Raw genomic sequence first — 25,642 nt, forward strand, 5'->3', positions numbered from 1 at the left:
GTGGGGGGGCGGCCTCTGAGTGCTGGGGGCTGACGCCACCGAAACAAGGGAGCACCTTGCTGAAGAGTGACAAGGACAGCCGGGCAGCCTGTCCCCGGGCCAGCCCTGGGACGAGATACTGACCTGTACCCATCCCCCCAGCGCGCCTGGAGTCTCTGTCATACCTCACCACCGCCCGGAGGGCAGGCCCTTTACCTGGGAGGAGGGAAGCCCACTCTGGTAAAACCTCAGAGGAGAGAGGAAACAATGCTTCAGGGCACCTGGGTGGCTCAGTCGGACTCTTGGATGGGGTTCAGGTTATGATCTCAAGGTCGTGGGATCGAGCCTCACGCCAGGCTCCGTGCTCAGCAGGGAGTCTGCCTAAGCTTCTTTCTCCCTGTCTCTCTGCCGCACCTGCCCCAGCTCTCTCACTCTCTCTCAAATAAATAAATCTTAAAAAGAACAAAAACATCAGAGGAGAGGAGGAGAGGAAAGTACACCACCAGGGATTTTCTATTAAATACATTAATACTCATCAATGTCAACACACTCCCTGAAATTGTGTAAAAGATCCAAATGACCCTCTGAATTCTGCTAGGAAGGTTAATTTGGGAAGTGGGAGGGAGAAAAGCAAGTGCTGGGCTCCTCTCGGAGAGGAATCGACAGCCCCGGTTCAGAGCAGGTCACTCAACACGGTGGGTCCCAATGAACTCCCAGGGACAGGGATGCCTTTCTGAGGCCATGCTGTCCCCGCCTCCCCAAGGCCCTCAGGAAGGTCTACAGGAGACGTGTGGGCCCAGGGGAGGCTGGGATTTGGGGGAAAATCAGGAAGGAGTCTGAGGCCACATTTGCTCTGCATCAGGACAAAGAAAAAGCAGCATCCCTGAAATGCAGAGCAAAGAAAAAGAATTTGGCATTGCTGAGAAACCAGAGCCAGGGACGGCCATGAGACTGGACCCTTCCTGGAGACTGCAGATACCTTGGGGAAGACACAGGCTATTTCCAAGGATGTAGAATTGAGATGAGAGGCGATTTCGTAGCTTTTAAGAGGCAGGGGCCGTCCTATCGATATCTGGGTTATAGAAAAATATTATTGTTCTTATTTTAGAAAAGGGGAAGCTGAGAAATTCAGGGCCCAGAGATACTGAGCACCAGTAAGCTTAGAAGGAGCCAAGGCCACGGGGTGGCTGATAGAAACCTGACCCCAGCTGTCCTGGGAGAAACAGCATGTCCCAGCCTCGGAGCGGCTGGAGTCTCGCAGAGCCCTCTGTTCGTACCATCTGTGGTGAGGGGCGTCTCTCCGGCCCAGGTTTTGAGAAAGATGCTGACAAACTGGAGCATGACCAGAGGGGGCACCCAGGGTGACATCAGATCGAATCCCAGAAGGCATGGCTGCAGAAACGGGCTGCTCAAGCCAAGAGAAAGGGACGTGGGGTGGGGGGGTGTGCAGGACAGGATGAGGTCTGTCTTCGGCTAACTTCAGATACCCCAAGGCAAGAAGGAAAACTCATTGTTAGTCCAGGGGTGGGAAGGGGGCCGGAGGAGGACCTGAGGGGCGAATTTCATGAGAGCACATTTCTGCCCAACAGAAGAAGGAACTTCGTAAAAGAGGAAGTTGCTAGAAAAACAGGAGTAGCTGCAACTTTGCAAGGAACCTGCACTCAGATGTGGCCTTTCCTATTCTCAAACCACTTCGTGTTTAACCTTCTCAACACAGACGTGCAAAATTTAGAAAACTCTAAGAAAGAAAACAGAAATCATTCCTAATCTCACTGCCCAGAGATAACAACAACAATCCCTAACAGCCTGGAAGCATTTCCTTCAAGACATTCATCTACAAGATGTATACATGTGTTTTTTTAACCAGTTGGAACCCTATTACCTAGATAGAATGTATTTTCCACTTAACATATTATGATCTTTTTCTCGTGTAATTAAAAACGCATCGGAATATTTCATTACATTATTGTACCCATAAATTATTTACTCATCCCCCTATTATTGGGTCTTGAGGACATTTTACATTTTTTTTCACTGTTGGAAAGAACATTGCCGTAAACAGACATCTTTACTGCCATCTTTGGTTACTTCTCAAGGACAGAGCCCAAAGTTTATGGGGACCAATGGCTTCCCGATGTCAAACCCTGTCCCCAAAAGGTTGTGCTCGCATCAGGGTGTGTGACTGCCCAACTCTTCACGGGCTGGCCGAGATCACCTCAAGGTTTCCCTGAAAAGAGCACTCCTCCATTTGAGAGGAGATTCAATACGTCACTTCTCAGGAACACGTCTCTTCTATGCCTACTTATGACAAGAAAAGGTAGAAACTCTGTCTTGTGTGCCCGTGTGTGCGTGCGTGCACACACACTCTCACACACACACACACACACACACACACACACACACACACACGCTGGTACGCATGCTAATTCTCTGTTCTTTGTAAGTCCGGCAATACTTCCAGACCCTGGAGGACCTCGACACAAATCTACCCAATTGAGAAAGAGACCGCCTCCCTCACTGTGTAGTAGGCGGCTTCTTGAGGCCTGGATCCCAGGCCCAGTCAAGGCCACAAAGGGCATCTATAGAATGGGCTCCATGGTTTCCAAGGCCCTTCCCGCCCCGACCATCTACCAATCTATCACCTGCGGGTGCCCCTGAGAACCTGGGGATGAAAGAGGGCGGGCAAACTAGAGAAAGGGAGGACAAGGGAAATCGCTGTTGCAGGATAAATTGGGGGGGAAAGGAGGTGTTGGGAGAGGTGCGGGAGGCGGCGGCAGCTGGTGAGGCCTGCTTGGGCCCCTGCACAGCATGCCCTCTGTTCTCCAGGTCCCACGGGAGCCCCGGGAGCACCGGGAGATCGGCTTTCCCTCTCGGCTTTCCTGGTCGCCTAGGACCTGGGCTCCCAGCTTTCTCTTGTCATTTGAGCTGGAATTGGGAGTAAATCTCTCCAAGCAGGTAATTATCCGGGCCTCTCCCCCATCCCTAAGTCACTTTTCCCTCCCCAGCTGGCCTCTGATACTGACTTACTGCCCCTCAGGACAGAAGGACAGACAGACGGTTGCCAGGACAGTCCTGGGCTCCCAGCTCTGAGGAGGATGGCGGAGCAAGGAGCCTCACAGCCCCATGAATATCCAGTCTTCTTCACTTTCAGCGGCCTCCTGCTGGGTCTCCAGACTCTCATTAAACTGGGAACACATTACAAGGGGATCCGGAGGCAGACACGTCTCTCTTCCTCTTATATTTACACCACTTTTAACCGCTGTTATCACTGGTTCTGGAGCATCAACCCTGCCTGAGCTGGTCCCGGGCGGAGGGGGCAGGAACAGGTCGTGGAGGGCATCACTGACATGGGTCCGTGAACTTGACCCTCCCCAGCTCCACCAACAAAGACCCCCTGGGATCAGCCCCCCAAATCCCACACTCACCAACGACCCACTCTCTCTGCACTCCCAGACCCCCAGCCCTGGAATGTCACGGGGGGACCCAAACTGCCGCCCAAACTTCGACCCCGCCCTTCTTCCCCGCATTTCGAGTATATTGTGTTGAAACAGGTGCTTTTTAAATGAAATCTATCACGCTTATAGAAAAGGGTAAAGATAATATAAAATCATCCATGTTTATTTTGGCTATATTTTCTTCAGATCTTTTTAAGAAGAAACATTTTTAAAAATAAGACGTTCTGCAAACAGTTGTGTTTCCCTCAGTGAGAGCCCACTGCCTCCTTCCTCAGAGGTAAGCGCTACCCTAAATATGGTGTTTATCATCCTCATGCATGTTTTTATACTTTTGCTACATATGTATGTAGCCAGAAACAATGCAGGGGACTGCTTTGCGTGTTTTCAAACATTATACACATGCTACCGTAATGTACGCATCCTTCTGCGATTTGCTTCTTTTTCCATTCAACATTTTTTTTCATGACATGTCCGGGCTGATTTGCAAAGCTCTGCTTCATGCATTTCCCCTGCAGTATAGTATTTCATTGTAGAAATCTAAGCAATTTAATTCATCCATATTGGTTTCCAGTTTTTTTGCCATCACAAACAGTTGCCATGACAATTCCTGTCTTGCCCGTATGCAAGAGGTTCTTTAAGGAACATACATGTTGGAGCTGTTTTCTTGAGGTGTCCGTCTCCCCAACACGACACGGACCTGTCACCATGCCTCCGGTGCCCAGGATGATGGGGGGCGCAGGGGGCTCAAAGAGTGTGTTAAACTGAACCAAGGTGAAAGGGATGTAGGGAATCATCTCTTCCAGCCCCTTCACTTACAGATGAGGAAATGGACATCCAGAGAAGGGACATGAACTCAGATCATGAGAGAGCTAGAGCGGGAAACCTGTGCAACCTCCCCACCTTCCTGGCCCAGCCTCCATCGCTCCCCGGGGAGCTGGTGACAGTCAGGCCATCCACACAAGAGAGGGAAAGGCAAAGAGCAGAGAGGTGTTAAAGAGACCACGCCTGGATGCTGGGCTCTCAGCCTGGAGGGTGGGCTCATGCTTGGACCCTCCCCCTCGGGGCGAGGCCTCATACCTGACGTTCAGATTGAGACAGCAGATCTGGACACCATGCACCCAGACCGAAGCCTGACTGTTGTGGTGTTTGATGTAGCAAGAGGAGTCCTGCTAGCCCAGTCTGGAGGAAGACCCTGGACTGGGACCCAGGAGACCCAGACGGATGGCCTAGAGGTGAAGAGCAGGCCTTCGCACCACATGACTTGGGATGGAGTCCCCGGTCCACTTCTTACCAACTGGGTGGCCTCGGGTGAGATATTTCACCTCTATGTGCTTCGTTTTCTTCATCTTTAAAATGAGGCTAGTAATCCCCGCCCCCTCGTCACGATGTTGAGAGGACTGCACAAGGTCGTCTCTACAAAGGAAGTCACACCGTGCCTGGCACTGCCAAGTGCTGTGGGTTCTAGCCCCACCCTCCCCTCCAGATTCCATGCAAGCAGGTGCAGCACCCAAGCACCGCACACAGTGTGGCCTCACGTCCCACTCTGACTCCTTCCTGGCCGTGGGCAAGCCCGTCCCAGTGTCCTCATATTATCACTGTATTTATCCACGTGTATAACCACTGGTGTGGCCAGGTCTCTGCCCATTCGGCACGGGCCACAGACCACGGGAAACAGAAAAGATATTCTGTCTTTCAAACGTGAAGTCACATCCCTGATGGTGCCTGGCTCTGCGTCCGGCCCACCGTCCAGAAGCCGAACACACTCTGGCCCGCGGTGCGTCCCTGAGTATCGGAGGGACTGACGGGGGAACCGAGTAAAGTCAGGGAACCTCTCGGAGCCCCTGTCTGTGCCTCTGAAACGGAATGACCGTTCCATGCCGCACAGAAACGTTCTGAGAGGCAAAGTATAATATATATAAAGTGTGCTATGAACTGTAAAAGCACAATACAAATTTAACTGACGAACATAAAAAGAAAGAGACTATTTAGCTTGTCTTTAATCCCTATACTGCTTAGACTCTGAGGGGCGGCCTGCCTTCCTGAAGGATGCTCAGTGATAATTCCTGGGAAATTCAAAGGAAGACTTAGACTCCAAGAGACAGAGATAGATGATCTTCATGTTTCTGGGAACCTCCTTAGTCACCCAAGGGCAACTCCCCAAAGTCCTGACCATTCTCCCCGGCTCAAAATCTTCACTGGCTCCCCACTACCCTTTAATTACATTCAGTTCAGTTCAGCCTCAGTTATCCTTGGATGCAGCCTGAGCTCCAGCCAAACCAGGCTGCTTCCCGGAAGAGCACACAGCCTTTGTTCTCAGCGCCCCAGGACTTTACCACCACCACCCCCACCACCACCACCCCCCCAGCCTCCTGTATGCAGAGCAAGGGGTTTGCAACCCAGCTGCTTGCCAGAATCACCCAGGGGGCTGTCACAAATACAGATGACTGGGTCTCACCCTCCAGGGATCCGGACTTAATTGTTTGGGGGGGGGCCTGGACAGTGTTTTTTAAAAGCTCCCCAGGTGACTCTGAAGTTCAGAGCCGACAGGTCTAGTACACTCTCCCCTGCAGGAGCGCAGCCTGCCAAAACAATCCATTCTCCAGGACCCATGGGAAATGCTGCTTCTTACGTGGCGCCAGTTCTCACCACACCAGACAGGGCTCCCCACCTCTGACCCCCCCCCCCCCCGCAGGGGCTGTGCCTCTCCTGGGCCCTAATCACACTCTGCCTCATGTTGGGGTCACCAGTGTCCCAAGCTCAGCCTATCAGGCAGCAAGCCTCTCAGGGGCAGGCTTAGGGTTGTTACATCCTCTGGGCCTCTGCCCACCCTTCCTATACCCACACCTCACAGTCCTTCTCAAATAGCAATTGATCCAAGGCTGTCCATAAAACTCAGACCACCTCATGCACCCTCAGTCCTGCCCAGAACATGAAGAGGGGAAAAGGGGACTGTTCTCTGTTCAGGAGAAAAGGCCAAGATCTGTACACTCACCCAGACACACTCCTGAGCTAGATGCTCCTATGCGGATGCCCTTCCCCATAGACAGTGGGCCAAGGTATCTGCCTTGGGTCTCTGCTCTGGGGCGCTTCTGGAGGTCTACACATGGGAGGTCTACCAGAGGCAAAAACTATGAGTGTGAACACATAAGAAGATGCTCAACAGCACTCATCCTCAGGGAAATGCAAGTCAAAACCACCACGAGGTATGGCCTCACACCTGTCAGAATGGCTAAAGTTAAAAACACGAGAAACAACAGGTGTTGGCGAGGATGTGGAGAAAGGAGAACCTTCTTGCACTATTGGTGGGAATGCAAACTGGTGCGGCCACTCCAGACAATAGTATGGAGGTTCCTCAGAAAGCTAAAAATAGAACTACCCTACGATCCAGCAATCACACTACTAGGTATTTACCCAAAGGATACAAAAATACTCATTCAAAGGGAGACATGGACCTCGATGTTTATAGCAGCATTATCTGCAATAGCCAACTTATGGAAACAGCCCAAGTGTCCAGTGATAGATGAACAGGTAAAGAAGAGGTGACATATATATATGGTATATATAAATATATATATACATACACACATATATACACAATGGCATATTACTCGGCCATAAGAAAGAATGAAATCTTGCCATTTGCAACAACATGTATGGAGCTAGAGAGTGTAATGCTAAGTGAAATAAGGCAGTCAGAGAAAGACAAATACCATGTGATTTCATTCATATGAGGAATTTAAGAAACAAAACAAGCAAAGGGACAAAAAGAGAGAGAGAGAGGCACACCAAGAAACAGACTCTTAACTATAGAGAGCAAACTGCTGGTCACCAGAGGGGAGGGGGAAGGGCGGGGGGGGGAGGGGGAAACAGGTGCCAGGGATGAAGGAGGGCACTTGTTGAGCACCAGGTGTTGAATCACTGTATTGTGCACCTGAAACTAATATCACACTGTGTTAAACTAGAATCTAAATCTTAAAAAACTGAATGTGAATACATACATGTATTCAATAGGTACAAATTATATCATGCATACTATTTGTACACATACACACGTATACACTTTAATTAAAATGAGTTTCTTTGGTGTGTAAAAAGAGAAATCTCTCCAAATCCCTTGAGAGCCTCAAGCAAAGACCCTTGGGAATCACCGTCTACACAACAGCAACTTGCACACAGGAAGTGCTCAAGAAACATTTGCTCAGTTAAATAGTGAACTGAAAATTCAACCACTGATAGTTGCTCACGTCAATACAGCCATGTAGACAGATTCAGGGGATGAAGCCAACGTAAGCTACAGCACAGTCAGCTACGGCCTGAGGGGGCCCGTGCCTTTTCCTGGACGCAGGCCCTGAGCAGGGACCACCGCGGCTCTAGGCTTGTGTCAGGAACGACACGGGCTTTGGAACACTCTAGACACAAGCCCTTTCCTTTCTGAGTCCCGCTCCGAGGGGTGGTGAGGTGGGCCCCCAGCCATATGCTCTCAGAAGGGATTCCTTGGCTTGACAAAGTCTCGGAGAGCCCTGCAGACCACCACACAGGGGACGAAGGTTATCCGATAGCTGGCCGACTCCAGGGCCCTTCAGGAGCTGAACTCAGAGCCCAGACTCCACTTTCCACTCCCACCCCCCGCTGCCACTCACTGTCACAGGCTTCCGTCTTCCACTCTGTCATCTGCTCCGCAGCTGACTTTCTAGGCTTCCAGCAGAGTCCGCGTTCCTAAAGACGTGGGTGTTCGGGTATGTTCCGACCCTGACGTGGAGGGGAGAAGTCTCTAGGTGTGAGAGGAAAGCACTTTCAACTTAGAGGCGTTTGCCCAGCCTCGGAGCCCCCACGCCACTCCGGAGGCAGACGGCTGTTCGTGACACCACTGGCTCAGCTTTCCACTGAGAAAAGCAGGCTTCGGCTGACAAAGGCACATGCCTCGGCTCCTGAGGGTCCTGCACACACCAAGATGCCTGCTAGACCACAAAAGCCAACATAGTATTAGGGTTTGGACTTAGGCCTTCTGGGGAAATACCCTGCCCCTGCCCCTGTGTCCTCGATATCCTGGCCTTATGTGCTCAGCCCTGAAGGCCAAGTGACCCCCAGTGTACTGAGACCCCAGCTCGGCTCCTATATGCTCACCCTGGATGCTCCCACCTACTTGTTCAGTCCTCATGGAGACCTTCCGGGGCCTGGAGATGACGAATTCTAAAACTGTTATCCTGCGCCTGATTGGCACAAACCAAAGTTGACAACCTACATACAAAGGATTTATGTAAAAACAAACAAAAAGCACCCCAAAACCAGATCTATCTAGAAACACGTTAACTATCCACAGAAAATCTATTTTCTCCATCTAGAAAAAGTACCTAACTTCTCATCTGCACAGCCACTGACAGGAAGGCTTGGAGAGGTAAAAGGACCCTGGGGTCCCACGGCGAGTAAGTGAAGCAGGTCTCACCAGGCCAGAGCCTACACCCTTTCAGCTTTGCTCCCCCAAGAAGAGGCTCCTAGCAAGCGCTGCTGATCTGAGCACATGAGGAGCAAATGAGGGCTTGACCAGCAGCCACGGAGCCACACCCTTCTGAATCCAAGGGTCAGTCACACACACCCCCTCCCCCCCCCAACTTAAGCCTCCCTGGTAGGCCTTCAGCAAACCGCGTACCTACTCTGTGCTGGGGGCACAGCGAGGTCTGTGGGGTCGCGGATGCAGACTCTCCTTCCACAGCTCCCCAGCGCAGGCCCCTGCTCGCTACCGCAGCCCCATGCCCACACGGCTCAGGTCCTGGCCGTGAGGTCTCATTGATACGCAACAGAGTTCAAAATCACAGGCTTGGCAGGAAGTGCCATCTATACATAGCTCTCCCATTCTGTAAGCACCGTTGGCTTCTTCTGAATAAATGCTACCCTACATTAAATGCCAGAATTCGGCGAGCAATGCTGCATGTTTGCAATGAGATTGAGAACTAAAGGCAAGATTGATTCTGATGTGAACACCAGCAAAGCAAATGGGTTTTTGAAAACCCTATAATTTCCGTGCAACCCTTGACTTCACTAAACACACATTTTTAGACTACAGCACAGTTAGGTAGGCATTAAACAAAAATGAGGTAGTCTAATGATGATTTATGTGTAGGATAACCTTCTATAAAGAATCCCGCTCTGATTCCAGGGTAACTTACAGAGGTGCCAACTTAACCAAACAATACCTCTTGCTCTGTGTCCACTGCCACGGCGTGATCTCGGGGCAAAGCGTTTGCTTGCAATTGTCTTAAATCTGCAGAAACTCACCCAGTGGGCGCTCTGGAAGTGTGGCACCTGCCATGAACTAAATGGAAAAGCAAAACACGACACATGCATACTCCGCCAGAGGCACCTGTGAACACAGACTATTTTGCTTGACTGTGGAGCCGTGGCTGATGGTTCTGGAACCAACCAACTGGCATGCAACTTCAGAGCAGCCTGCCTGCCAGCAGATTGGAAGGGGGACTGGGGAGCTGCGGGCAGGTGGTCCGGGGGGGGCCTCACGGGCTCCTGAGGGGCAGGTATCCAACCGGAGTTCCTGTACCCCCCTTCCTGGCTGGGTGACCTTGGGCAGGCTTCTCAATCCCCCCAAGCCTTGGTTTCCCTGTCTGCAAGGTGAGGGTAAGAACTTGGCCCCCTCAGATGGAATTGAAAGATTCAATAAAAAGATGCCTGTAAGCGGGCTTTATAACACAGAGGAAAGGTGAGAGAGACCGCAGGGTACAGTTTGAGAGGTGGCCCAAGTCATCTCTAAGAGCTGACATCAAACAGCTCCTCACTCTGTGGCCTTGAGCAGGTGACTGAGCTCGCTGTGCCTCAAGCTCCTCATCTGCAAAATGGGGCTCATAATGCCAGCCGCTATACAAGACACTCGGGGGGATTAAACAAAATGACTCATGAAAAGCACGGATCGCCTAAGAGCTCGATAATTGATCACTTCTCTTCTTACTAACCATGATCATCTCAGTTCAGGCCCCCCGACTAGGTAGAGAATTCCTCTGCTGCTTCTGGATGCCTCCCTGTCATCTCGAACCTGCAAAGGGTGGTTTATGGCTTGAGAAGGTAGGATTTTCTCTCTGCACCCCGAGGAATAAATTAAGGCTGTCTGAATCTGAGGCCCCTTCCCCATCAAAGCGGACAATAAACAGCAACAAATTTAAGGGCCGGCTGCCTTTTCCTCTCTGCAACCACCTTGGTAAGGAAAGTGGTAATTGCCTAGCGTCCCTGAGACAGCCCTCAGGCTGGAGGCACGAAAGCCTGTTAGAGGAAAAGGGCTTGGGCTCTGGGTCCAAGCGCAAGGCTCTAGCACTGAGACGCTGTGTGACCTGGAGCAAACTGCTCGGCCTCTCTGAATCTCATTTCCTGTATACCTAAGAATGGGGGTGGCAGGCCTGCCTCACAGAGTGAAGAGGAGAATTCAACGACAGGACATTCAGGTACCTGCCGGCAGGGCCCCAAGCCTCACTGCACCTGCTTCTTCACCTGTAAAGTGGGGAAGGTAATGGGGGTTACCGTGAAGAGCAAATGAGATCATGCAAAAGCACTTTCTACACTGGGTGGTGTCGTGGAGATACTAGTTATTACTGAACCAGGGTTTGAGCGCATCGAGATTAGACCGGGCAGTTGGTGGAAGGGATCTGCGCTGTGTTGGCACCAAACCACAGGCCTTCACTCCTTCCCTCAACACAATTTTTATCAGATACGGTGCAAGGCACAAATGAATACAGAGATGAATACCACAATGTCTCGGCCATTTGTTTCTCCATTCTGCCCAGATACCAACACGGACTATTGGAGTTAAAAATGCCACAGTGACCCTCTATCTAGCCCTGGGCCCATACGGCCTTCTCAGGATCTCAGCCCGACACCCAACATGGGCCAAGGCTGGGCAACATCATGAACCTGGGGGGGGTCATTTCCCTGGGGGGGGGGGGGATTTCCCTGCTGTGTTTAGACCACTCCTTCTCCACCTGAGAATTCAAGTCTCTGCAGAGGCCTGATTTCCATTGAAAGTATTCCATGCACATTATCCCCATTTCACAGATGAATAAACTGAGTAACTCGCTCAAGAGCACCAATTTGGACTAGCAGACCACAGCCTGCCTTCTTTCCGCTGCATCCCACCTCTTCCGTAAACTGTCTGCTCCCATCTGTTACCCAATTTTCTATCGTGTTGTCTTCTCCTTGTGGGTTTGCAGAGTTTTTAAAATACATTTTTGCGTGTCACATTTTTGCGAGGCAATTGTGTGTAGTGCTTAGGAGCACAAACAACACATAAGGATAAGCTGTGGTTCTACCACTTACTAACTTCAGGCAATTCACTTCGCTTCACCGTGCTTCAGTTTGTTCATCTCTAAAATGGGGGAGTGATAGTCCCCTCATCAGATTGTTGTGAAGACCAAATGAGCTACACACACAAAATGCTTAGAACAGAGCCTGGCACCCGAGGAAGGGTTTAGTAAGCACGAGTCACTATTATCCTGTTGCTTTGTCCATATATACCTTTTTTTTTTTTTTTCTTTTTTCTAGAACTGCCAGGACCTTCTTGGCTTGGCATCCTTTTCAGACCGCTCTCACCACTTCACTTACCCTCCGGATCACCCCATCCTCTGCCGCCTTGCCTGCCTTTGTCCCTGTAGCCACCTCCACTGGAAGCCCTCTTTCTACCCCGGGTGGAACAGATTCCAAAACTCGACGGCAGGCCTCCCTCCCCCTCATGATGCCTCACTGGGCCGCCATCAGGAAGCATCATGGCTTCTGAAGGGAAGCTGCTGAAGGGAAGAGGCAGGTCACGGGCAAGTGCTACTCCTCTGCAAGGCCTCACCCCGTTCCCATCACCCAGCAGGGGCCCAAACCCCATGTGTTAAATTGCCTTGAGGGCACCATTTACTTTACTTTAGCCCAAGCTGACCTTCCCAACCCCTTTTCTCTATGGCCCTAAATAGTCCAGAGCAGAGAGCCCCAATTTAAAAAAAAAAATTTTTAAGATTCAATTTATTTGGGAGAGAGAGAGAGAGAACGAGAGAGAGCATGAGCAGGGGGAGAGGCAGAGGGAGAAGCTCGATTCCAGGACCCTGGGATCATGACCTGAGCCGAAGGCAGACGCTTAACTGAGCCACCCAGGCGTCCCACAGAGATCCCCAATTTTGCATCTAAACAGCAGAGCATCACAGGGGGAACCCACAGAAGCCATCTCTCTCTGGGTCACTCTGGAGCAGCTCAGTGAAATAAAGACCAAGGACCGCCCAACTTAAACCGTTTAATGCCACGGAGTTTCTCTGTGACCTTACAGAGGCCTCCTCCTTCCTCCCTGCCACATGACCATTCAGTGGGGGCAGAGACTGGCACTGTGTCATCTTTGTTAATCATCTTCAATGCGACTGGAGGGGAGAGGGGCCTGAATTAAACTGAATTAAATACAGTGCCTGCCCTTGCTGGTTATATATTCTTGTAATGGGGATAACACAGATTTCAAATACTACAGGACAAAACACGGTTAGTGCCTTGAGCAAGGAACCGAGAAAGTCCAGAGGGAGTTCACAAAAGGATCCCCTTGAAGAAGGTTAATCAGGGTGATTTTTAAATCCATTCATAGCAGAAATCAGGAAAGACATCATGGAAAAAGTGGTATTTGAACCAGACTTTGAAAGATGGGTAGGTTTTAGATAGACAAAGAAAGAAGTCTGATAGTAAAAAAAAAAAAAAAAAAAAAAGCATCCCAAGAGCAGTTAAAATAATGCGTCCTGAGAATGTCAGGAGAGAAGGGGTGAAAGGGGGCCCTGAGAGCACATCGGTATGGACCTGGGTTTATCAGTAAGTGTGGAGGCTGGGCCCCAGGACCTCCAGGGCCCTTCCAACTCTGACAGTCTGTGACTCCATCCGTTTGTGGCCTAGATGCAACCAAACTGGTTTCCAGGCACCACCCATCTCGCTCTTGTCTGCGCCATCCCCCGTCCGAGTTGGTGTAGACATATGGGATCTGAGGTCGTCTCAGTATCAGCCTGAGCAAAATGCAATTAATACGTTGAATCTGCATTCCAAAGCAAACCAAGACCGTATGTGATTGTTTACTGTGTTGAGATTACCCATCTCTGTCCATCAGAGCTGCCAACATGAACGGAATCCTAAACTCCCAGATCAGGACGGTCTTTGTGTCTCCCACTGGGCCAAAAACAGAGCCAGTGCCCAGTAAAGCCTTCTTGTTAGAATGGCTGTTTTGTTCCCAGATCTTTCAGCTGGAGATCTGTGGCCCTTCAGAAAAGCCAGAGCCTCTGGTCACTGAACACGCAGCTAGAGGTCGGTGCAGGGGTTAGGGACACATGTCTGTCCCCGGGCAAGTGCAGGAGACAGGGACGGGCCCTCCTCCCCTGTGAGAACCTGAGGACAGTCCATTCTCAATGAGGAGCCTGCTCTGGAGAGGTAGCAGGAAGCAGAGGCCCCTGGAGGAGCCCGGTTCAAACCCAGGCTGCAGCCTTTACAAGCTACGTGACCTTGGGTAAGTTGCTTAATTTCCCCAGGCTTCAATGTCCTCATTTATAAAATGAGAAAAACCCCAACAAAACAAAAAATGTTATCTCTCTGAAAGGGTTATTGTGAGGATTAGAGATAATTTGGGTCTCAATACATGATAGATATTATCATTAATCTTATTGTTATTATGCTGTGACAGGTGCTACGAGGGCCCTGGGGATAAAGAGATGGAAAAGATACAGCTGTGTACCCCCCTGCAGCAGGCAGACAGAGACCACCGCCTATCACGTAAGAGGAAATGACAGGAGGGCGCCAGGAATGGAATCAGAGAAGCGGTAAGTTCTGTCGGCAGGCTGATGCAAGGTCTCCTGGAAGGGGACGCACGGGGACCAAGTTTAAAGGACAAAAGAAGAGTAGGGTATCAAGAAGGAGAGGAGGGGATAGGTACAGAGGAGACAGCAGGATCAAATGAAAAGAGGTGTGAAAACCCAGGGACAACTTGGCACCCTGGGGACAATCAGGGAGGCGGGCTCCCGGACTCTCTCCCCGGGCGAAGGTGGGCTGCGGTCCAGGGCACTGCCCACTAGCCAGGAAGGACCCCTCTGACCAGGTTCCTCCTTGCCCCTGCTTGTCCCCTCCCCCAACGCACAGGGCTCCCAGCCCAGCCAGGGCCTGATGACAACCCAGCGTTCCAGAGCCCCATCCTCTGATCCAGGCTCATCTTCCAGAGCACCGGCCGACACATCTGGCCCGCATCTGAGCAGTGTCCAAAACTCCCCTCTGGGGCCAAGACAGCCAGTCAGGATGCTGGTGAAGAGCATGCTGGGAAACTCCCACAAGGAGCCCGCATCGATATAATCAGGTCTGGTGGAAATTAAAAGCTATTAGGAACAGGGCCGGATTTATCTTTATATCCAATAACATGCATTGTAATGGTGATCATGCAGATGGGAAATTAAACCACATCTCGGCTTCACTGGAGGCCTTAATTTTTATTTATGTTTGTGCACAGCCCTTTGCCCTCTTTCCCCCACCCCACCCACTCTGGAGAGCCAGTTCTCCTCAAGACCAAGGCCCCCAGGAGAGAAGTAAAGGGTAGGAGTCTGCCAGATCATAGGTGAGAGGTTCTGTGCTCTTACATCTTAAATAGCCCATTGGAAGGAAGAGGACCAGCTTAGAGGAGGGGAAAGGCAGGGGGAGAAAGGGGCAGGTGTAGTAGGTAGCTCTGGGGAAAAGTACCATTTTGGGAAAGCCTGCATTTTGGTCTCTTTCCTGGGGAAAGCACAGTCAAGAAGCTGCTTAGAGTTTCAGCAGGGAGGCTCACCTGCTCCTCCCAAGTGTGGACAACAAGGAAGGCTAGCCTGTGAACAAATACCCAACTCATGGAGCTGGTTTAGGCACCAAGCCTTTAATTCCTTCCAGACCCCTTCAGAGAGAGGCGTTGCAGGGCAGTCTCCTCATTTGCAAGGGCCTGCACCCACCCCCTTCTGCCCCCTCCTCGCAGGGCATCTGCTCGCCCCAAGGAGATGTCTCCTGGGGCCCCCTCCTGCTCTCCAGCACCCGCTCCTGTTGGCCCTGTGGTCTGTGGAGGACTTGAACCCAGACCTGCACATCCAGAGATCAAAGTCAACACTTTCTTTTTGCTCCAGAAGCCGACCCTAAGGCATCAGGGGGAAATAACAGTCTCCTTGATCCTTCCTTAACTCCAAGGCAATCTAATCATTAAATCTTCCCCCACCATGAGAAGCTGCCATCCAACCTCCCAGACAAAACACACACAGACACACACACACACACACACACACTGGGTACAGTGTATGGATGTCAGAGAATCCTATTTTTATGGGGAAAAAAACAATAAACAATTTGCATTTTCCAAAATTAAAGCATGCAGCATGTGGGCCCAAGTTCTGGCCTCTCATCTACAGAGCCTGGAGGAAGCAAAACTTCAATATAGGTTCTCATGGATTCCTCTGGGAGCGTGTTAGTTGGATTCATGTGCTTTGGAAAATCTGTCCCTGGATCTAAACCATAGCTGTAGAAGGATCTAGAATGATTATGGATGGTGCTGGAGGGCTGGGCAGAGGAGGAAAATTCTCCAAGGCTAAAGGAGAGAAAGGGGTGCTATAGAACCAAAGTTTACCAGAGCCCCGCAGATTAGCATCAAGCCCACTTTCCTGATAATTATGCCCTTTGGGGCCGCCAGCCATGTCTTGACATCGAAGACAGCCCTGAAGCACCAACTACCAGGGTCACCTTGGGGAAGCTCACTGCCTCCAGCTCCTACACATAGGAGTCAGGTAAACCTGCCTTCTCTCCCGTCTGAGCTGGACTTCGTACCTCCCCACGTCCACCGCGCTCACCCTTACAACAACGCCGTCCCCACATTCCTTCAGAACACTTCCAACCATCCATTCGCACTCCCCTGGAACACTGAGTGTGCACCTGCCCTGCACGTGCAAGGGGGTGTGTCAGAAGCCAGGGATGTGTGGATGAAAACCAGCCAGTTCCCACCCTGGGAAACTCAGTCTAATGGGGGACGCAGAGCCTGTGACGTAGTGGAAACAGATACACCACAACAGGAAACCCCAAGAGGAAGGGAATGCGCTCTTCCACCCCATTATCATCATCATCATCAAAGCCACAGCTGTCCTCGGTGTACCAGGCAGCATTCAGAACGTTTCACATAGATTAACTTCTTAAACCCTATAAGGTAGGTCAATCATCATCCCCATTTTATTGCAGTTGGGGAAACTGAGGCACCATGGGGCAAATGACCTGCCCAGCTGGTTAAACAGTGGGGTGAGTCTCAACCCTGGCAGTCTGGTCCCAGGGTCCAGGCTCTTTATCACTGCACTCACCTCAATTCCACAAAGCCTTCCCTAAAATCCAACATTGACTTTTTTCCCTTTCCTGAGGCCAAGGCCCTCCTTGTCTACAGCACGTATTTAAAGCCTCACAGTAACACTCTACTGGACACATTTGCACGGGTGCAGGGAGGCAGTTCTGTGTAGGGGTGAGTGCACAGGTTGAAAGAACAGATCTGAGTTCAAGCCTTGGCCCCCTGCTTAATGGATCCATTACCCAGAAGAAGTGACTTGACTTCTGTGAGCCTCAGTTTCCTCTTCTGTAAAGTGGAGGGGAAAATATACTTACGGATTTTTATGAGGATAAAATGAGATCATACGTGAAAGTTTCTTAGCTAGCGCCTGGCATATAGTAAATGCTCAGATAATAACTGTTATTTAATACTACTACTAATTAATATTTTAATGAATATAACTCTTAGTCCATAAACTCAAATGTATAAGAAATACCACATTTCTTTATGTTCTGTAAAGCACCTTCACTCTGACTCTGTTGGATAAACGGGCCATTCGATCTTCATTATTGGGGCCTCCCCCAGGAATGTGTCAAGGTCTGGGGTCTCTCACCAGCCGGTTGTCCCTGCCTGCATGATCCCTTTGGGTCTTGGCTGTGCACCTCGTGCCTCCTTTGGACGCGAGAACCCTGGCCCCTGTCCCAGACCCTGTGGAGCCACACACAGCCACCCATTGTGGGGTCCAACCGCTTCCTCCAGCTGTACCTACTAAGCGGCCCATAGTCCCAGTCCCATCCCTGGGATTCATTTGTCCCCCATTTGTTCCTTGTCCTCAGAGGCTCTCTTCACCAGCCAGAACACCCATCCTAACCTTTCCTATTAGCTTATGGTTTTACAAAAGGCAGGAAGAGCAGCTGTCTTCAAGTAGATTCGGATTCCTGTCCTGCTAGGAGCTCTGAGGCCGGGAAACATAATGGCCTGGCCATCTGCTTGGAACTGAGAGAAGGAAAAAGTACCAGGAGCAAAAGACAAATTAGCGTCTCCAGAAGAGTAGGCTGCCACGTTAGCAGTAAATATGCCTAAGCATCAGCTCTTCTCCTAGCTAGATGTCGGAACCGCGGAAAGAGCTTTAAAAATACTGATGCACAGGTTCTCCCACTGAGATACTGATTTGGAGTCCGTCCCAAGCACCAGTGTTTTTCAAAGAGTTCCCCCGGGACTCAGATGTGTAGCAGGATTAAGAACCCTGGTTTTACAAGTGTCATGCATAGATCTCTGCCTCCCCTAACTAACCCAAAAACCTGGCAGCTAGAATCATCTTATATGGCCAACGATGGCACAGGAATGCTGTAGGGGCACTCAGCACCTGGCCAAGTCCCTCCATTTCACAGAAAGGAAAAACCAAGGTCCTCAGCAGAGAAAGGAAGAAAAAGCAGGAGAGCCCACGCAAGGTGCCAGGATGAAGGCAGCGATGCCGAGTGGTGGGGAAAAACCCCACCATTTTGTAACCAGAGGCCAAGAGGTATTTCGAGGACTTGAGGTCCTCTCTTGGGGTTTCCAGACCTGATTTCCTGTTGAAGGGAAAGGGAGCCAGTAACAGAAGGCTTGCTCTAACCAGGTGAACCTATGACATGGTACTAACCTCTTCCCCCAATACCAGGCGAGAGCGAGGCCAGCTAGAATCCTAACGGGGTCTTCAGCCAACTCATGAAAAAAAAGTCCCATAGGCATGAAACTCAGGTCTGGTCCTCTGAGGACCCGGTGCTCACTGCTCTAGTCTCTTGATGTGGGAACGCAGGACACAGCTGGCTCCGAGCTCCTCTCCCTACACAGCCCTTCACAGTGAAGGGGCTTCCAGCTTCACCTCCCACCACCAAAAGCAAAGGCAAGCAAAGACCCAGGAGCCAGGAAGGATGGGGGCTCCACTCTTTTGGGGGGGTAGGACCCATCCTGTGTCGGACGGGACATTTGCACACCGAGCAGAGGCCACCAGCATATGGGTTTTCACCGCCCCGCACACAGACGTACCAAGCCAAGACCAAAGATGCTTTTGGGCCAAAGCATCACCAGAACAGTAAGAACGAATCAATCACCAGAACCAACCTCAAGAGCTCAGCTCAACAACCAACTCAGCACCTCTGCTTCATCTCTCCTCTTGCCCCAGCGCCCCTCCCTGCCACGGCCCCACAGTCCCGCCTTACCTGGGATGATGGAGACCGTGTCCTTCTCCCAGGACACAACGCTAACATATTCCTGCACTGAAGAGGGGATGAGGCACTTGAAGACGGCCACGTTTCCACGCATTGACCTTTGATCCTCCACCCGGACGGTGTAGGGTTCCCTGAAAACTGCAGAGAGATGAGGGGGTGGGAAGAATGGGGGTGTCACAAGGCTGGGACACGGTGGGGGCCCAAGAAGGGAACAGAGAGCCAGCTCAGCTCCCTCAGCAGCCCCAGGCCTCACCACCCACCCCCCATCACCTCCTCCCCCACCTCCCATTTAACCAGCCCAGAAGTTCTTGCCATGATCTTACTCCTGCCTGAGCAACCTCCTCCCTGCTCCACTGGACAGCCTACTCTCCCTCAGAAATATCCAGTCTCCCTCTGCAAGGCCCTAAGTCCAACTTCGAACCTTTCTAATTTCAGTGAGTATTTAACAAACCATTGGATTGGAGGAGCCTGAGGGCAGCACATCCAACAAGAGGATATGTAGGTAACAAGGAAATACAATAGAATTCCTCAAAGGAAACCACACTTGATTTCCTGCATTATGCCTGGCCCAGGGTGGCGATAGTTGGGGGCATGGTGACCATAATTTGCCGAAAATAAAAACCGTGACACATGACCTAACCACAGATTTTGTGCCACTTCAATGTGAAAGGTGGCCTGGGAAAAACAGAGTTGACACACAGAATTTTCTGGAACGGCTTGGTGGTTTATAAGGACAATGGAAGAGAATATTTAAAACTGATTATCTCTGAAAATGGACGGTCTCCAAGATTCTCCAAAACAAAGTATCCTTACTGTTTCCTCCTATCTCGACGCTGCCTACAGCCTGACCCCCAGGCTTGCCCCGCCTCCACAACTAGCTCTTTCTTCCCTGCAGCGTGTGCAGTGGAGGCCCCCTACCTCAGTCCCAGGGCTGGTTTCGGGGGGTGCTGTCACCTGCAGCCACTCTACATGTCAGGTCCCATGGGTGGGCTGGCTGGGCCTTGGGGGTGGGGCCCAGGGGCCAGCCTCTGCCTCTCCCTTGTCCTCCTCAGCTTGGCCTCTTGTGGGCTCACTCCATCCTTCCACCCCTTCTCTGCCAAGCAGGGCTGGTGCATCCAGATCCCCACTGCCTCCCGACCTCGTCCCTTAGCAGGCACCTGGGCAACGTGCCCTCCTGCTCTCCCAGCCACGGTTGCCAGGGTGATGCTCGGGGCCCTGCGGCCCTCTGGCTGTGCACCTGCAGCCCCTCTGGCTTCATCAAGAGCCGCTTAATTGGCTGTGTCTCCAGTCAGGCCAGCCCTGCCCAGCCTCCCCAGGCCCTTCGTCTTTCCCCGCCTCGGTGTGGTGATTGTGGTGGGCAAGAGATACAGCTGAGGTGGAGGAGAGGCGGAGATGGGGGAGAGGAGAGGAGAGCCACTCGGCCCATTCTCTGGGGCTGTGGGCAGGGCACCGCCCGTGGATGTGAGGAGAGCACGCAGGAGGCCAAGGGGGAGCGAACACAGGAGGGAAGCCAAGGGGAAGAGTAGAAAGAACTGGGGTTTGTGGGCACACCCCCTGGGAGGGTCCCAGGGGGTCCGCAGAGGCCAGCGGTTAGGAGCAAGCAAGCAGCCCCTGCCTCCTCCTCTGAGCCGCTGCGTGACCCTGCACCAGTACTGGTTAGCCTTCCGAGCCTCAGTTTCCTTATTTGTAAAAGGACACAACAATGATGGTAATAGCGTGTAAAAGGCCTGGCCCAGGGAAGCACTGCGGGAAGGTTGCTTGTCATTACAGCTACACCTCTGACCCATGGGCCACGTGCCCTTGGGCAAGCCTCTTAACTTCTCCTCATCTTAGTCCCTCATCTGTAAGAAACACTTTATAGGATTATTGTGAAAACTGCATCCTAACCCAGTGACAGGCACGTAACAGGAACCAGCCCGAACCTCCAGACGCTGGAGGCCAGAGCTGCACCAAACCCTTGTCTCAGGGCTCCCAGCCCAGCACCTAGTGGTGTGAGGGGAACAGTGCAAAGGACCTACTCCTGAAAAGAAGTTCCACGGGGAGGGGCGCCTGGGTGGCTCAGTCGTTAAACGTCTGCCTTCGGCTCAGGTCATGATCCCAGGGTCCTGGGATCGAGCCCCACATTGGGCTCTCTGCTCTGCGGGAAGCCTGCTTCCCCCTCTCCCACTCCCCCTGCTTGTGTTCCCTCTCTCACTGTGTCTCTCTCTGTCAAATAAATAAAATCTTTAAAAAAAAAAAAAAAAAGGAGGAAGTTCCACGGGGAGCCCCAGGAGAGATACGCTGAGCATGGTCCTGGGTTCTAAGAGCTCACATCTCCCTGCAAGCAAGCCAACAGGATGAAGACGAGCTCTTTAATTAACAGCACCCACCCCACTTCAGCCCCTGTATATACCTGTTCCTAGCTACTTGGAAACTTGGACCTCTGAGAGGCATTCCTGAAGCAGAAGGAACCTGGAAGTCAGAGATCTTGCAGGATCTGTCACTTGGCAGGCAGGTTGGGAGGCCTTCCTGGAACCTATTTTTCTTCCCTCCCCCCACCCACACATTCATCAGGAAAGACAGCGCCTCCAAGCCTGGTGCCACCCCACTGGGCTAGCTAAAACCCTACCTGTCCTCTCCCACCCAAAAAGCTCTTCTTCCAATTGTTCACCCAACTTCAGTCCCCCATTATTATTTAAGGCACACCTTACAAATGAGGAGGACACACTAGTATATCATGACATCCTAATTAAGAGCTGATTTAAGCCATTCCCTTGACTCCTGACCTAACCCTGAGAAAGGAGATTTTCTATTTTCTATTTTCTTTAAAGACAACAGCTGAAAAACCCTTACCTCCTTGCCTCCATCGACCCTTCCAAAGACCAAAATCCTTCACTGCTAAAATTTTCTATCATGACGTTTACCTAAATGCCTGTTCTCATGAGATAGAGTATACTCAAAGATCCATCAACAGAGGAATGGATAAATAAACACGGTAGAGTCGAACAATAGAACAGCTACACAGCTATGACAATGAACAAGCCCATTCAACAATGCCCAGCAGCAGGGGTAAATCCCACAAACATCATAGTGTGCAAAGGATTCAAGAGAATACCTACCATAGGCCTCCATTTATATAAAGTACAAAAATAGGCAAACACCCGTATTGTTAGAAGTCAGGACAGTGGTTTCCCCCAGGAGAAGAGTGACAGAAAAGAGCATGAGGGGGGGCTTCTGAGGGGCTGATACTGTGTATCTTGATCTGGATATTAGTTAAAGTTGGTGAAAATTCACCAAGCTATCTACTTATAATATGTGCACTTTTCTTTAGGTGTTTCAATAAAAGGGTTTTTAAAAGAAAGAACCTCACTGGCTGTGTTTTCCAGGACTCAGGCACTGAAGTGAGCACGGGATTTAAATGAGCGCTAGGTCAGGTAACCATCGCGTGGAGTGGGCACTGGGCAGGTGCCAGCAGCAGCTTCTCAGGGGAAAGTGCGGGCTCGGAGAAGTGTTCTCTTTGACTAAGGACATGCAGTAAGCGGGCAGCTAAGATTCCAAAGCACTAGACAACTTTCCTCGAGAGATGGACTTCCTCCACGCCCCTCCCCTGAGCACAGCACACGGGTCTCCCCAGAAGGAGGGGCTCTGCCCGCTCGTCATCCTCACCGCCCTCCAGACGGAGCTCCCAGCAGGGAGCAGGTGGCTGGCACCTTACCTGCTTTGACGCGGATGTTGGGGCTCCGGATCTTGCCGGCTGCATTCTCCGCAGTGCAAAAGTAGTCATTGTCGTGGATAAAGCTATTGAAGGCGGAGGGGGAGAAGGGGTAGAGCTGCAGCGTCCCGTTGGCGTGGACGTGCCGGATGTGCGGCACGTCGTAGATGTCGTCCCCCGTGGCCAGGTACCATCGAAGGGCCGCGCTGGGGGAGCCCGCGGCCGGGCAGGGCACCACCACCCCCACGGAGCTGGAAAAGGTCACCTGCTGCAAGGAGTCATTTACAAAGTAGAGGCTGGTGCCGACATCTTCAGGGCGAGCTGCAGGGAAGGGGAGAGGAGAAGCTGGATTAGCCACGTTCTGGTAAGAACCTCCCGGGCCACTGAGGCGTGGGCCCCACCCCCACCCCCACTCGGAGTTCAAACACCAGTCGCTCAGGAAGCACTTCCCCAGCGCTGACTAATACCCCAGCCACTGGCCGGGTAGACAGGAGACAGTTCCTGCCCCACAGAAGCTTCCAGCCTAGCACGAGAGTGGCAAAAGTTAAAAACATCTCACTTTCCATGCCAAGCCAAGCCCACGGAGAAGAGACTGGCCCACGGTGTGCTAGGTTGAAGGGTCCGAAGCCAGGATCCACTATTGGCATCCACTGTTGACATTAGGAGAGAAGCTGACATTGCTTAGACTATAAGCATTTATTGAGCACCTACTATATGGCAGGCAGGTTCACACCCATGACCTCCATTCATCTGCACAACCCTGACAGGAGCTGGTGTCACCTTTTCTTTTTTTTTAATCATTCCCTTCTATAGGCTGCGAATAGTTATGTGATGTGCCAGCGAACACGCAGCGAATAAGCAACAGAATTGGAATTTGAACCCCTCTCTCCTAGGGAGGATCTTCGTGCACTTTCTATCGTACCATAGGGGGAAAGGTGAAGGGTCTCAAGACCATGCTAAGAGGAAGGAGGATGCTTGCTTGGAGCAGAGAAAACCATAGGAGACCCTGGGAGCGGGTCTTCCACCTGTGGAGGCCGTTCTGGGACAGGCCCAGCCCCCGAGGGCCGAATGAGGACCAGCGGTGGACGGTGGGTGGATAAGATCTGGGTCGGGAAGCAAGAGACCCACCCAAGGTTCTAAACCTGGCCCTGACACGGACTGACCATGGTGACACTTGCCCTCTCTGTCCATCGGCTCCTTCACTTATAAAATGCCAGGGGTGGCGGGGGTGAGGGGGTGGACAGGGCTACAAAGACCTCACGCATCTCTGACTCTCTGACATGTTCCCATTACAGCACCCCGTCACGCGGGAGAACATGCTCAGGACCGCAGCTGCCTGACTGGGGCAGGGCCACCTGACCACAGGACAGCTGTCTGCGACTCTCACACCAGCATGTGGCCTCAGGCTCTCCTGCCCGATGGGATGCAGCCCCGGATGGTGGAATCAGGCCCTCCCTCCCTGCTAAGGACCCTGCCTCTTTAAGATGGGCCACCTCGGAACAAGTGGGGACAGCCCCAAAGAAGAGAGGGCCCAGTCCCAGGTCTCCAGCTCCCACAAGCCCCTCCCTCTCCACCGGGAAGATCAAGGAGCAAACAAACCACTCTGCTGCTTATTTAAAGAACGTTGCAGGGAACCCAACTTGACCTCAATTTCCACAACTTTATGAGAAGGAGGAGGGCCTGCATCCGGATTGTATTAATATTCTTGGCTTAACTCTGAGCCGAGCCTCCAGGGAGAATATACCGGGCAGCTCGTTGAGGGAGGCCATTAAGCCTCATTGGTCAGAGCAATTCACATCATCTCATAAAAAGCCATGATGAAGCCATTAGAAGTAGTGCTAGAAAACACATTCATGGGCTCCTTGCTGGGGTGTCAGGGGGCATCCTCCTAGCAGCAAATGCATTTGCTGTCCCCATCAGGTACCGCACCCTTAGCGGCCGAAAGGCTCTTGGGGAGGCAGTGGTCTCACCTTTCCCTCCTCCTGCTCACACTGCCTCCCCTGGTGAGAGCCCCAGTGTTGGTGGGTGAGCAAGCCTGTTCTGAGGAGCAAGAAAGGGGCCCATCTTCTGAGGGGGAACCTCAGAAGCTCAGAAACATGCCTAACTCACAGTGGTTGGGTATTCTCTAAGATCAGGAAATCACAGCATTGCACAGGTCAGCAAAGAAGGCTTAGGAAGGCTTCTCTTAGGACCCAAATTTGCCAGGCTCCCTTTCCATGGGCCTGCTCACCTTCCGTGAGATTTCCTTATTGAGATTCATTCAACAAATATTTGAGAAGCATCTTCTACATGCCAGGCACTGTTGTAAGCACTTTACCTATAGGACTTCTTTTAACACTCCAACAACCCTATGTGCTGGGTACTACTCTCATCCCAGCCGACAGATGAGGGTAGTAAGGCACTGGGAGATCAAAGCAACTTACCCAAGACCATGCAGCCAATGAGTGAGGGCTCTGGGACGCAGACACAGGCAATCTGAGCCCAGAGTCTGACTTCTATACAATTAGATGATTGTAACCATTGCAATAATAAAAAGGGGGCTTTCACCTTCCTCAAACACCACCTGGCCACCAACATCCATATTTAGATAGCCAAGTAGAGGATTAAAATACCTGCACACATAGATACACACACTCCTCGTGGGAAGGGCCCCTGTTGAACTCGACATTTCAGACAATGCTTAGCCTCTGGGAGCAGGGGACATCACTCCGGGGTTCTGGAGGCTTCCTGAGACAACCTAGTTAATCAGACACCCTCTCCGTGGCAGCTTTATGGATTGGGGGAGGCAAAAATCCGTCAAGGTACAGAAAGACTCTACACTGCGCCTGACAAATGGACTTGGTAAGCTGAGAAAGATTCCTGACAGAGAGGAATTCAGGAATTATCGGACTCAAGAACAGGGTGAGAAAATATTTATGATGTAGCCCTCAGTAATAATAATACCACCAGCAATGAGAACAGCCACCATGGTTTTCACTGTTAACCATAGGCCAGGCTCGGAGCTAGACCC

At 51.5% G+C, this 25,642-nt stretch overlaps 1 protein-coding gene and 1 long non-coding RNA gene across 3 annotated transcripts in view; one reads left to right on the top strand and one right to left on the bottom strand.

Moving 5' to 3' along the window:
- DSCAML1 (DS cell adhesion molecule like 1) overlaps window positions 1-25,642 on the bottom strand; it is a 339,429-nt gene that overhangs the window by 300,744 nt on the left and 13,043 nt on the right. For both annotated transcript variants that reach the window (XM_032427811.1, XM_032427812.1), the window contains exons 2-3: window positions 22,636-22,953; window positions 18,933-19,079 (exon numbers count right to left, since the gene is read on the bottom strand). In XM_032427811.1, the coding sequence (XP_032283702.1) occupies window positions 18,933-19,079; window positions 22,636-22,953 (465 nt within the window). The remainder of the gene's footprint in view (window positions 1-18,932; window positions 19,080-22,635; window positions 22,954-25,642) is intronic.
- Window positions 12,538-18,919, top strand: LOC116646863. Its single transcript, XR_004302230.1, has 3 exons — window positions 12,538-13,935; window positions 14,110-14,245; window positions 14,562-18,919. It is a non-coding gene; the product is annotated as an uncharacterized LOC116646863 (long non-coding RNA).

This window comes from Phoca vitulina, unplaced genomic scaffold (genome assembly GCF_004348235.1).
Source record: "Phoca vitulina isolate PV1807 unplaced genomic scaffold, GSC_HSeal_1.0 scaffold38, whole genome shotgun sequence".
Classification (NCBI taxonomy): domain Eukaryota; kingdom Metazoa; phylum Chordata; class Mammalia; order Carnivora; family Phocidae; genus Phoca; species Phoca vitulina.